Genomic DNA, 13986 nt, shown 5'->3' with positions numbered 1-13986 from the left:
CAGCAAAAGGTTCACAACCCTAGAAAATTAGATAATCCCTGGGCACAAGAGGTCACAAGACGACGTCCGGGTCTCCCGAGAAAGGGTACTCAGTATTCTCTTCGACCCATTTCCACGTTTTGCATGCTTGCTGTTAACACTTTTCTCTGAGGGGCACGGAAACAAACCAATTTGCTTTCCCTATGATATATTTGTAATTAGACCTATGAAAGTGGACACAAAGCAGTCTCCCACTCCCCAGCTGGCCTCTCCACTCCCTGGTCTTGCCTCCAGTGTTTCATCATGGGCTCTGAAGTCAGACTGCTTGAGTTCAAATCATGGGTCAAGCCATTTACTACTGGGTGACCTTGGGAAAATTACTTAACCTCTCTGTGCTTCTCCATTGCTGTAGAAGAGGATCTTAAGTAATAGTACCTTTATGGTTTTGCCCTGAGGATTACATGAGATTAACGCACAAGTCCTAATAAATGTGAGTTGTATTACTACTACATAAGGGTTCATTATGCTACTGAAGTCTTTATTTGGACATTAAAACATTTTAAGAAATAGTGTCTGACACCTTGCTAAAGAGGGCTTCAGGTCTACATTTTAAAGAAGTAAAAATAATTAAATAATCGAGACGAGCCAATTAGTAAACTAATAATTAACTTAATAAGAGGTTGCAATAAACTCTCCATGTGACAAAAGGATAATTCATTTCTTTCAACTTTGACGTTAAAGGAACAAAAACGTATGAGTCAGGGGTGGCAGGAAATTAATCTTTGTGGAGTTAAAGTGTCCCAGGCACCGGACTTACCACGTATTTATTACATGTCAACAAATGAGTCTTTTCAGAAGGAGGGTAGTTTTTCCCTCCTCCTTAAGGACACATGTTACAAAATGAAAAGCAGTAAAGGAAAATAACCAAGAGAAAAATACGCCAAAGCCTCAGAAAGTGGGTTTACCAAGCAAGTCAAACACAAAAGCAGTGTTTCAAAGCGCATTTCAGCTTTAATCTTTCATCCTGCATTAAAAAAAACAATTAAATATTCTCTGAAATTTAAATTATACATCATATTTATCAATGTGTTGGTAAATATAATGTACTGGGAATATATTCTGTTTCCCTATACATTGTTATTTTTACTTTGCCCACAGAATGCTGAGGAAAATACTGAATAAATACACATTTTGTTACAACACACACAAACAGCTCTGCTACCAATTGATATAAATGGTTAGATCTCCCTCCCATCCAAATTTTGGCTTATATACTCTTAAGTTAAAAAACAACAGTGGTGTAGGCCACCAAAAGCCCGTGGATGAAGATGATAAGTTAAGTACTGAAGTTCAGAATCAGACAGGAAATAGCTGTAAACCAAAATAGAAAGCAAAATAATGAAGAAAAATGACAATGCATGTCGAACCCAGGGTAAATTTTAATATGCTCAAGCCTGAGAAGAGAATTTTCCTAAGATGTTGGTTTTTAGGGGGGCATTCCTAGGTTAAAATGAACACAAAAGAAAAGGGAATTAAATTCACGTTTTCTGAGCCAAAAGAAAATCGAATTATACTTGAAAAACAAAAGCAAAGCCTAATAATGCCTGTCTTTCTGCCCCCACCCACTCCTCCAGATTCGCTTCAGTGTAGGTTTTCCCGCTGGAGGCCATTCAGTAATGCTCTCCTCTGCTATCTCAACACGACCAAATCGAGCCTTAACCCTCTGTGTCTCAGCGGGCTGATGAAACAATTATTTCCAGTCCCTCATGAGCTGGGAAACTGCATTCTGGACGTACTCAAGCATATGGAGACATATAGTCTACTAAGCCTCAGATTACAGAAATAGTGATTTATTGCCAAAAGGATATTATTTATGGCCACTCTTAAAAATGATTTCTTCTTGTAAAATTTTAAGAAAATATCAAGAGAAGCACTGTGATTTAAACAAAAAAAACTGAAAATGATTTCTCACAGTATTTCAGAGGCTCAAATTTTTATGCCAAAACATGTAAAATAGAATAATGCTGGTCTCAAGTTTCTAAGAAGGGTTTAAAAAAAGCTAAGCATGAGTTCATAAGTAAACTGGATATTCACGATTTTCAGAGAAAAAGGCAGAGTCAGTAAACTGACGCCAGAAAATAAAGTGACGCAGGGATTTTGTTACTGCGCGCATTTCTAGTTCGTTACCAAAGCTTCTGAGATTGTAAAAATTTGTAAAAGAATTTGACAAAAGTTAATACATGATGGTTGCAGTCAAGGCTTTACACAACTGGAGACACTAAAATATATTTATTCAGTTGGAAGAGGATGTGGCAGTGAAAGCCTTCCAACCACAATGACCACTTCAGAGAGCCTTAGAAATGAGCGTTCATAGTCCACACACACACAAGGCGGCGCACTGTCTTTAAATGTCCAGTAGGTACAACAGCAAATAACAGAATTCGAGAGCCAGAGGACATAGGCTGTCTAAATGCAATTAAGACGATTTACTATGTTGTAGTAGATGACAAGGACTTTTTAAAATGGTAGCTTTAAGAGAGCTTATTTTTGAAAACTTAACTTGGAGTGAAACCCTTACCAAAGAATGAGCGATGCTAGGACTTGCCTTTTACGTAACGAAAGAACAATAAAAGGCAGGTGAAATTATACCAGAAGGGAAAGACAGACATTACATCCCTCAAGTAAAGTGCTCAAACAGAGTAAAGAAAAATGGTCATAACCATCTCTATTTGAGGTGGTATGTCTATTTTAATGTACTTTTAACGATGACTGAACTTTTAAATAAAGAAATGCATAATAAAAGTTAACATATGTACCCGACAATTTTGTCTTCTATTCTCAACAGTGTATTTTAAACCCTGGACAAAATTAGTAGCCCAAATCTTTATTCTACCTTAAATTAATTTGTTTGTCCTCTTCTCTCCTCTCCAAATCACTGTACAGAGTTTGACGATAAGAAATATGGTTCTTTGATAGCCCTTAATTCATTCTTGCAGCACCCCTGTATGGAGTTCAAGACCCACACACTTGAACAGCATTAACGTATGTCAACATACCATGACATCTAGATGTCAAGACGAGAGGAGTGGTTCAGTCTGGAGACGACGGCTCAAAGACTTCTGCTGAAGTTGAAGACCACTTTGTGGTGCACAGTCCACTATCTGCTGACTTCAAGCAGTGTGACAAAGAACAACAGGACCGACACCAATGAGTGTGACCCTACGTGACGCGGCGAGAGGGACTGATGTCCACAGCAGCTCCCGAGGTAGAAAACTGACTACTTATTATCAAAGATGTGCATGATACCGAAGTTAATAATGTTTAAGTATAAAAGTTAAAAAACTGCGCAAAGGTGCTGTGAGCGCCCTGCACACACACGTTGGCAAGAGGCTAAACTAAATCAACCACGAGGTCTGCAGTGAGACTGTTTTCTTTATGAGTTTTAAACTCTGTATTTCTTTAGAATTTTTATGTATTCTATGCATTCATTTTCTATTTCCTTATGCCCTCTCTAGCTCAAATCAAGGAAGAAAAACCAATCCTAAAAACCTGTGGGTCACTCAGCGGCTTGCACATCAGTCCTCACAGATGCAGGAGGCCGCTCGGGCGCGGGGCCGTGAGAGGCGAGACGCGGGGAGAGGACTCGAGCTGGTGGTCCCAGGAAGCGTGGGGAGGGGTTGGGGAGGAGGACGTCTGAGAGACTCTGGGGCTACCCATTTGGACTTGAGATCACTGGGATTGAGGAGGTTAAATACCTATAAAAACTGAGAGTTTTCAGGTGTCCTACACCTACACCATCCAATTCTGTAAATAGGTAACTCATTTTGTTTTAAAAATACTGGTTTTGAACAATCGAGTTACAGTTATAGTGCATGCTACATGTATTCAGGTGATTAGAAAACTGATCAGCCAGTTTCAGAGATGCCTCTTTCTTAAATTAGCAGTAGGAAATCCCCATGAATTTATCTCAAGGGCAGACGGGTGGTGGGAAAAGCACGGAGTTGAGGAAAATGTGCAGAGAACTGGTCAGGAGTGGCAGAGACGCTCCCTTCTCAGTGTCCTGGCGGCCCCTCTATAGACAGAGGGTGAGAACACAATTGTGTGTTTATCAGTTTATGGAGGAAACATAAATTTCTGCTTGTTTCAGAAAGGGCCCTCTATAAACACTTGCAGACACTACCTGACCCTGACAACACCTCATTTAAAAAATGAAGGTACTAGACCTGGCGTGGGTGGTGCAGGGAGGGAGGAGAGAAGGCAGGGGAAGTAAAAATGATTCCTAAATGCAAAGTTCAGAGCGGAGCCTTGGCCTCTGGGCCACTGACCCAGCAAACAGCACAATCCTTAGAAGATTGGAAGAGAGTGAGATTCTGGGCTAACAATTAAGAGTGAGCCGGGAGGGCTGGCAGACAGCAGCTGAGAAGCACAGTCACAGGAGAAGGAAACAGTCACCACTGTTCATTTTTTCACTCTCCCTTTAGCTACAACCTCTGCATAGGAGGTGTGAATGAAGTCATAGAGCTGCTTCGCGTTTGCCGCGTTCCCCAGGACACTCGCCAGCTTGTCTTGGGACAGGCTGGCTAACTCTGCGACGTTCTTAACGTGGTTCATCAAGGAGCGACAGTTTTTGGCATTGACCCCCGGCATTTTCAACAGGAAGTCTTGGGGCCCGGGGCTGTACTTCTCTGCCTCGGGGAGGGTCTCGGAGTCCGCAGTCACCGCCATGGCGGCCGCCGAGTCAGGCTGCGGCTTGTTTTGCTTCAGCTCCTCAAACAGCTCCGCGGTTGCGTGTGGGGAGGGGCACCAGAGAAGCCGGAGCCTGGGGAAGTGAAGCGTGAGGAGGGTGAGCTTGGAGCTGACGTCGCTGCTGGAGATCTCCTGGTGTAAGGCGCCGCGGGACACGAGGGAGAAGGGCTTGCTGGCGTCGAACTCGATGAGGAGCACCGGCCGCTTGTAGCGGCGGGACATGGAGGTGCACTGGCTGTACAGGCGGCCGTTGTTCAAGGAGCCGATCAGGTCGCTGATGCTCTTGCGCTCCACGCACATTTCCGGAGTCAGGATGTAGTCGCCGACCTCCAGTGTCACTGGCTCAATGTCGATGCCCCGACGATGGATCAGAGACGGGAGTTCACTTCGAAACTCGCGCATATCCACGACTATACTTTGCTGGGTACCATTCTGCTCCTGGCCGCCTAGTAAGGAAAAGATGCATTTTAAGTAAGGTCACTGAGGACCCTCTACTCTCATAGGTGGAAGATCACAAGTAAAGTTTAAACGCTAGCTGTTAATCTCTGATACCTGGTTATATAATACTATATGTTATTTCACATTTTCCCATATTTTCAAAAAAGTTAATTTACAGAGTAAATAAAAGCAAATTCCCTTAGACTAAATAGAGCTAATAGGAAATTAGGATCCCTTGGTACTTCCTTTCTTATAATTCATGAATACCAGCATTTACTATTGCCTGCTCTGTGGTCCCTGCGATGGTCCCTTTCTGTTGCACTGACATGTGGTCATCGTGGTCCCAGTTCCTAGGACAGAGCCTGGCATGTAGCAGATGCTTAGAAATGTTCTCTGAGTAAACTGCCTTATGAGCCATTGTGAAAAACGGAGCTTTTAGGGCTTGTATCAGTGAGTCCAGAGATGGGAAAGTGGAAGCAGCTGGGAAAAATAAGAGCACCGGAGCACAGAGCTTCCCCCACCAACGGGTACACGCATCGCCTGGGATGCAGTTAAACTACCCCTGTACTCGGTAGGGCTGGGGCTGGGTCTGAGACTCTGCATTTCTAACAGGCTCCCACGTGATGCTGACACTGCTGGCTGAAGGACGACATAAGTGTCATTATGGGTAGAACAGCAGCCCCCTAATGACGGTCATGTCCTAACCCCTGGAACCTGTGAATACGTTATGTTACATCCAAACGGAACTTTGGAAATGTGATTAAGTGAAGAATCGCAAGATTGGGAGATTATTCTGGATCATCCAGGTGGACCCAAGGGTCCTTAAAAGTGAAAGAGGGAAGCAGGAAGATCAGAGTCGGAGCTGCTGGCTTTGAAGGCGGAGGAAGGAGCCATGAGCCAGGGAGTGCAGGCAGCCTCTGGAACCCGGAAGAGGAGAGGGGTTCTCTCGAAGAGCCTCCAGGGGAAACACAGCCCTGCCCACACCTTCATTTTAGCCCAATGGAGCCCACTGGACTTTGGAATTGGAAGATAGCAATTGGAAGATAATAAATGTATATGTTTCAAGCCACTAAGTTTGCGGCAATTTGTTACAGCAGCAAAAGTAAGCTAACACAGGTGCTCAGAGGCCTGAACTCAGATGGGCAGATTTCTGTGAAAAGCATTCTTTGTGGTACCTACATGCTCCAATCTAGCTTCCTTCATATTGCCCAACATTCTGTTGTTCAGTGTGAAATGTCCCCGACCTATTTGAGTTAATAAGAGTCTTCTTCAAATGAGACACAGATGCTCTGAGGCAGTGTTTCCTAAAGTATGGTCCAAGGACCACTTCCATCAGAAGCCCTGAGACGCTGACCCCATTACAGATCCACTGAACTGGAATTTCTATAGACTGGGATCTGTGAAGGTACAGTATTAGCAAGCATCAGAGGTCATTCTTAAGTACACTAAATTCTGAGACCCACAGCTTTAACTGCACTGGACCCCAGCAAAGAAGAAGTCGACTCAGCCATATTGCTTCTCCCATGCCACGTGGCTGCAATCAGCTGCTGCCATGGGGAAATGGGGGTCATGGGGAGTGGGACGTGGTTATTCCTGGACCACGGTGCATGTGGCATTCAGCAGGTCTCGGCTTGGAAGCTGCACCACAGTGAGAGTACCATACACCCAGGATCTGGAAAGCGCTAAGAAGCAACTGGCAAACAGAGAGAGAGAACTGGGCATGCACCCCAAACAACCTTGTCTCCTCATCCATGAGTAAACTGGCTTCTTCAGGTTAAGATAAGAACCTGATCACCATCTAAAATTTTGTTGGCAAAAGTATATTCTGAATCCGAACCAGTGCTGGAATGTACCTGAGTTCCAAGTGTCGTGCCTGGAACACAACCCCACCTATTTTCCAGGAAGAACACGTAGCTAGTAAGTGGCAGAGTTGGGACCGGGGTATGGCAGCAGACATCTACGTTTAAGAGCTTACTGAGAAAAACCAAGCTTCTGCAGAGAAACCCTGGAACTTCACAGCCTCCTGTACAGGCAAGGGGAGTGCTGAGCAAAGGGCAGGACTCACCCGCTTTCCGAGTGTCAGTGGGAGCGCCCGTAGACATGCAGCCTCTTACGAGGTCCAAGTTCGTTTCATCCCTGCCTTCTCTTTCTTCGGGGACAACCATGCTAGCCTTTTCCCTGGGGAGAGGAAAACATCTTATATATTTTGGAGCTAACTTCAAAATTCCAGATTTTAATCTTCTGTAAATTATAAAATAGAAAGTGATCTACATAAGTGCTGTGGCAAAAGAGAAGACAGGAAATACACTGGAAGTAAATATGTCCAGACAAGTGATGGGTGAAGGGAGCAGAAAGAAATTCCTGGCTGGGTACTACTCCTCATCTTCCAGAGCTAAAAAGACTTATTTAGTTTCTATTCTGTATGTAACTTCACCCACTTTGAGACAGGAAATAAGCCTGTGAAAAATGCCAGAAAGATTAAGACTTTCTATAAAAGCATGCTAAATGTGTTACTGAGCATTGAAAATAATTCAAATCATTTGTATTCCAATATTTTCAGAGTAACCATAAAGAGGGAGAGTTGAAAATCAATGACTGAGAAAATGAAAACATACATGGTAGAACTTTGACTAAAAAAAACCCCAGGTGGGAGGCCCCATTAAACACTCTCAACTTTAAAGGAAAATCAAGATTAATACAAGAGAGCAAATTTCCAACAGAGGTTCAGACAGAAAAATCAACATCTCAGTAGAGCAGCATCAATTCACTCACTTGTGCGTTTATTTAAAACACTGATGGAGGCTACCACGTGCTGTGTGGGGTACTCTGGATGTAAGCATGGTTACCCGGTGAGTCCTGTCTTCAAGAGAGCTCTGTACCGCGAACCTGGTAGACTGACACGCCTGTACTGAGACTAAGATCTGTAATCAGGAACTGCAATCCCGACAAGACCCTCAACGACCACAGGAAGGAAGAGTAAGCCGGGTTTGCTATAGTCTTATTTTTCAAAACCAGAGAAGTATGTTCTAATCAGTTCAGGAGACAGCAAGTACTGTGTGTCCCATTTGTGCCAGGGATGACAGAAGAGATGCGTAAGGCTGGGCCTCTTCCCTCGCAGGGCCTGCAACTGAGTTGAGGAAACACAGCAGCTCAGTGAGAAACAGCTGTGGCACTGAGTGCAGTAAGAGACGTGGGGAGATGGAACAAGAGGAATCTTCAACAGCAACTAACGATTTCAACAGTGGTCAAAACAACACAGCTTTCCAACGAAAGGGAAAAAAGCCAGATGGAGCAGCTCCCCTAGCACCCTGGATACATGATGCTTTAGGACAGGGTCCCACCAAGAGATGCTACTGGAGAAGAGAAACCGCACGGTGAAATTCTATACTACCTGACGCAATAGACAAATGCAGTTATTTTTAGTATAACGTTGGATAAGTAGATCACAAGGGGCAGACATTAGCTCCAGCTCATTTCCTCCTTGTCATTCTCAATTACCAGTGTCCAGCATCGCCCGAAGGATTCTCTGCAATGACAAGGGCCCTAGCAGCCACGTGCTACTGCTCCGTTACATCTACTAGTCTCCAGTTGAGGACAAGCCATTCAGAAAAAGTACTGCTCTTAAATTCCTTTTTCTTTTACATTTGAGATCAACGTGGGGGATTTTTTTTCCCTCTTTATCTCCACGTACCTTTCTGGCCAAGCTGTTACACATGGGGGTGCCCTAACTTCCTGGTTAATTTATAATCTGTGAGTGGCTGTGCAGCACAGTGGGTTAGAACACAGACTCTGCATCCATGTTTTGTGGATTGGAAACCACTTACTACGGGTCTAACCTTAGGCAAGTTGTTTAATGGCTGTCTCTCAATTTCATCTGTATAATGAGGATAATACTAAAACCTAACCTCAAAAGACTGTTAAAAGGACTACATAATATATGTAAGGCATTCAGAATAGCTCCTGGCATGTAACAAGCACTACATAAATGCCAGCTGCTATTATGACCATACTTTTCTCCTAACACTGTCACCTCGTCCCCTAATTATCCGTGATTATGCTCAAAAACTGAAGACTCACTTTCAAGTGATTCCACAACTGTTTCAATTACTATTAAGACAGTTAGTTTACTATGAAATGTTGTAACGGCAAATTGAATTTGAGGAAAAATATACTCCTTAAATGAAATCAGAGTTGTGAAGAAAATATTGTCTTACTAACTAGTAACTCAAATTAATTTCACAGAAATTCTCCTTAATTATAAATATTCAGTCCCTTGCTTTCAACATCTAGCATAATTATTCAAGTTACTCTATGTGATAGACACAAAATGATAATTAAAAAATTCAGGTTCCTTTTTCCACTTCAAGCACTGAGGTCTCTTAATCTAGCTGTAACATCTTCAATGGCATCTGAATAGCCTGTACAACATGGAAATGCAGGGAGGAGGTGCGGAACTGGAAGTCTCTTCAAACGGGCTTTTTTTCAAGCCCTGATGCTAACCCATTTTGTGATCATACTTTCTAACTATAAAATTTCAAATAATCTTACCCTTCCTTTGAAAAGCGGTGACCTTTACAAAACTATGTATACTCAGAATGTTATTAGTGATTTCTTGACCCAGGGAGCTTTTTATTATCAATACTCAGCAGCGTAATCATATTTCTCGTTACTTGCCATCTGTAATCTACTGATCTTCAGTCCAGCCAAACAGTCCTTTTGCTGCCAGTTCGCCTGATTCATTCCTTTCTGGTTATTTTAAACAGTAGCGTTGCTTTTGTTCTTACAACCTCACTCATGGAGGTCCTGGCAAAAGTGCATTTCTTACTCTCACGCTAAACTTTTCTCTAAGTCCAGGCTCAGTGCAAACGCTCTTTCAGCCATGCACCTCACATATATTTTGCTTTTCAAAACAAACACTTCTCAAATTCCCCGAGTTTTCTGGGAAAGTAAATATCTTAAGAATCTAAGCAGCGTAACTATCTGTGTAACGTGGGAAGATCTAACTTACAATAGATGGACACTCACCACGGAGAGAGTTCAGAAAATTATGCCAGACCATAGATAAACTTACACCAAAACCTGGTATGGAAATTATCGTAGAGGTTGACACGTGAGACAGTCCACAGCTGCAGTTCTGCTGAGCTTTCCAGTACGTGCCAGGCTTATCAGAGCCTTGCCACTGAGCCCTCTGATGCATAGAATCACTTATACAAACTGAATGGTGTGGCATCCCCAATACCCTGCTACAGTCTACTTGCAGCGCTCTTTCCTAGGTTAGGTTCCCTGATGTACCAGAGAAGAGGCAGCTGCGGGAAGGAAGCCTGGAGCATAAAACTCACCTACTCAGATTCTGCCGGGCTCCTCTGGCTACAACACTGTGCAGGAAAGGATTAAGAGAGCAGGCCTGGGCTCCTTAAACCCTGAGTTTTCCCGAGAAGGGCCTGTCTTCTCTCCTCAGCGTGTCTTCCCAGAAGTCCTTGGCCAGCTTCTGGGAGTTGAACTCTGAGCCCTTGGAATATTCTGTCTGATAAGAAGGTTTCTGAGTGCCTGGGGCCACACGGCACCGGTGTGATCAATGGTTTATGCCAACAATGTGATTTATGGTGAATACCTGTTTTTGCTCCGGGGAGCTGGAGTCTGTCACGCAAGTCCTGTGTCTACATGACTGACCCCCAAGCCCTGGGTCAGCCTCCCTGTTGACAACACTGAGCGTGTGCTATCACACACTGCTGCTGGGAGAATTCAACCCTTCCATACGACTTCACCGGGAGAGGACACCCGGAAGCGCATGCTGATTTTCCCTGGACTTGGCCCCGTGTGTTCTTTCCCTTTGCTGATTTTACTCTGTATCTTCTCACTGTAATAAACCACAATGGTGAGTTTACCAGTTTTTCTGACCTGCGGGTCCTTCTAGTGAATCACTGAGCCTGAGGGTGGTCTTGGGGATCCTCAAAACAAATACTAACAATCTAATCTGAATATTTTAGCTCCATGTGCTCATTGGTAACTTAGAGACAATTACTTTAACCAGAGAAGCCTTATGCAAAGGACATTTTACAAAGAGTGAAGGAGCAATTAGGAGGTACTGGCCCACATCCAGTATCACCAATTCTTTCATTCTATTGACTAAATATTTTGTAAATCTGTCTCCTTCTCTCCATCAATCTAGCCCTGGCTAGCACCTGTTCTTATCAGACAATTGCAATAGCTTCCTGAGTATTTTCTGGCTCTATCCGTTCGCCAGTTTGATGCCAGGAGAGCCTTCAAAATCCTACTATGTCACTTTCCTACTTACAACTCTTCAAGGCTGTCTTACTGCCTTTAGAGACAAGTTCTAAATCCTTAACAGGCCTTTCGCACCTCTTAGCTTTCACACACACCCTTGTTCAACATAACACCCTTGCCCACCTTGTCTATTCAGCAACTAGCAAACGTGTTGTGTGTGCCAGCTTAACAGTCACTCCTGCAGTGACACCGTCCTGATGCCCCACACTGGGTCAGGTCTCCTGGACACACCCTCCTACGATACTACCCCTCCCTTTTTTTTTTTGCCTTTGCAGCCCGCAGCACTCTGCCCATGTATGTTTATCACACTATGCATACACATTCACTGTTTGTCTTTTCCCCTAGAGGACAAGGTCTAGGTGGGAGGGCAGAGCCTTTTTCTGCACCACTGTAACTCCAGCACTTTAATATTAGCACAGGGTTGGTTGGCTCCTAAAAGATGCTCAAGTAGTATCTGTTGACTTAGTCTTGGGAGATAAAGGTCTGGAAGACACAGAGAAGTGCTAAAACCTTTGGACAAAAAGAGGTAGTCTGTACTATACCTGGTCTGTTATAAAACTTTCTCAAATATGTTTTTCAAAAAACATGGATACACGACACATAAACTCTCCTGCAGAGCACATTAATAGAAAATACATTTTCATAGGCTGAAAGGACAGACCGATAATTGTAGGCCCGGGAGCTGTAAGAACGCACAGCCAAGGCCTGCCGCAATCACAGAGGACGTGAAAGGGAGAGGAGGGATGGGCATTGCCCGGGTACCGCGCCCAGTGCCTCCAGAGGGACTGATTCAGTCAGAACTCCTGTTTCCAGGAACACATGCCCTGGACGAACTGGGAATTCCAGTAAATGGTGCACATTTTAGGCACATACTGAGAGCCAACAGCCAGTGCTAAAGGATGGTTGTCCATTTTGAAATTCTGTGTAGGTCCTGGCTGGTGAACTGCCACTAACAACGATTTCTGCCCTCTTGCTGTCACTGATATGTTGCCAATGTCTGAGAGTTGGAAGATGAGTCTGGCTCATTCACACTCAGGCCAGTCCATGGCCTCCTCTGGCCTGGCCCCTCCTCTGGCTCAGCTCAAGGATGCCCTGTCCAGGCCCTGTTCTGGCTTCAGAAAGCATCCGATCCATTTTCTCTCACCAAGCTGCAATCTCCTTGACAACATCACTTGGAGGAGGTTATCAGATTTCTCAAACACTTGCAGGGGTAAGAGGTAGCCTCCCCGTTTGCAAAAATCTCACTTAGAAACATTTTCCTTGTGTTAAACCAAAAAGCTTTTTCCATTTGGATTTGGAACATTAAAGGACACTCATTCTCAAAAGCAAACATATATGGTCAGACAAATGCCACACTTAAAAAAAAAAAATCTTCCTAGAGTGATTTTGTTGATCTGAACTGACCAGGTCATAAAAGTATTTCCCAATAAACAGTAAAGTAGTCACCCACCCACAGACAACAGAAATCTTACAAGGAGAAAAAAAAAATCATGATTCAAAGGGAAGGGAGAAATCTTGTATGTAGGGGAGAACGAGAGAGATTTCAAAACAGCTTTCTTAGGAAAGTAGTGCTTTATATTGCTGGTGTTTTATGTTATACACACAGAGAAAAGGAACTGGAGATGGTGGAGAAGGGAGGGGGAGAGAAAAGGAAACGTGTGATGTATATAAACCGTGGGGGGGGGGTGAACCAGACCACAGGTGTGTCTTGCCGTGACCTCCCCAGCTGCCTCCCCCACCGTCTTTCCTGAGGGCTGGTCAACAGCTCCCCACCCAGAGAAGCCTCTGGATCCTGAAAGGCCTTTGATTCTTTCACACTGATCTTCTAGGTACTTACCTTATGAGCTTTTCAAAAGCTTCCTTCTCTTTCCGCAAAGCAGTGAGATAGCGCTGTTCCTCGGTGGAACCTCCGTATATAAGAAAGTAAACCCTGCAAGTTAAGACAGAACTCTTTTAGGCTGCAAACACATAATCTTTCATCCCTGGAAGGAAGAGCGTGGCATTTGAAATCAGCCACTTAGAGTGTTCAAACAATAAATATTTGACCGAGCAGAAAACGTTCCATTAATCACACACTTGCTAAAATTAAGCAGCCTAAACCCCACCTGTTGAAGGTCTCGTTACCACATGGGTTTTGTTTTGTTTTTTTTTTTCCCCTTCTTTCACCAAAAGGAGGAATAGAGTTTAGGTAAACACTGAAATATAACAAAGACGGATAGAATAATTCTTTCCTCATAACTATAAACAAATCAGAAAACACACAATCTTAGCGGCTTCTCTTTTTTCAATTTTTTCTTTGCACCTCTGCCAAACAATCGTTTAAAAAGTTGGATAGTAGTTATAAAAGCCAGCTTATGAAAGCTCATGTTAGTGAAAAATAAACACATGAAATCTATATGACCTTTATCTTCACAAGTAATTTCTCAGCTCCTTTTTATTCATGTCTTAACAGAACTGAGGCGTCACACATTTTCTATAAACACATGGACACAGGAGACATATGGATTATATCAGGCTCCTCAAGAAATAATTTGACGT

The 13986-nt window shown here is 43.6% G+C and overlaps 1 protein-coding gene across 1 annotated transcript in view; it reads right to left on the bottom strand.

The window, feature by feature from the left end:
* Window positions 1-970: 970 nt before the first annotated feature.
* Window positions 971-13986, bottom strand: part of ERCC4 (ERCC excision repair 4, endonuclease catalytic subunit) — a 29409-nt gene continuing 16393 nt past the window's right edge. Inside the window, exons 9-11 of the mRNA XM_010961727.3 lie at window positions 13286-13378; window positions 7229-7341; window positions 971-5171 (exon numbers count right to left, since the gene is read on the bottom strand). Of these exons, the coding sequence (XP_010960029.2) occupies window positions 4438-5171; window positions 7229-7341; window positions 13286-13378 (940 nt within the window). The 3' untranslated portion in view covers window positions 971-4437. The remainder of the gene's footprint in view (window positions 5172-7228; window positions 7342-13285; window positions 13379-13986) is intronic.

This window comes from Camelus bactrianus, chromosome 18 (genome assembly GCF_048773025.1).
Source record: "Camelus bactrianus isolate YW-2024 breed Bactrian camel chromosome 18, ASM4877302v1, whole genome shotgun sequence".
NCBI classification, from domain to species: Eukaryota; Metazoa; Chordata; class Mammalia; order Artiodactyla; family Camelidae; genus Camelus; species Camelus bactrianus.
The sequence above is the reverse complement of the archived record's forward strand: the minus strand, read 5'-3'. Positions and strand labels throughout refer to the sequence as shown.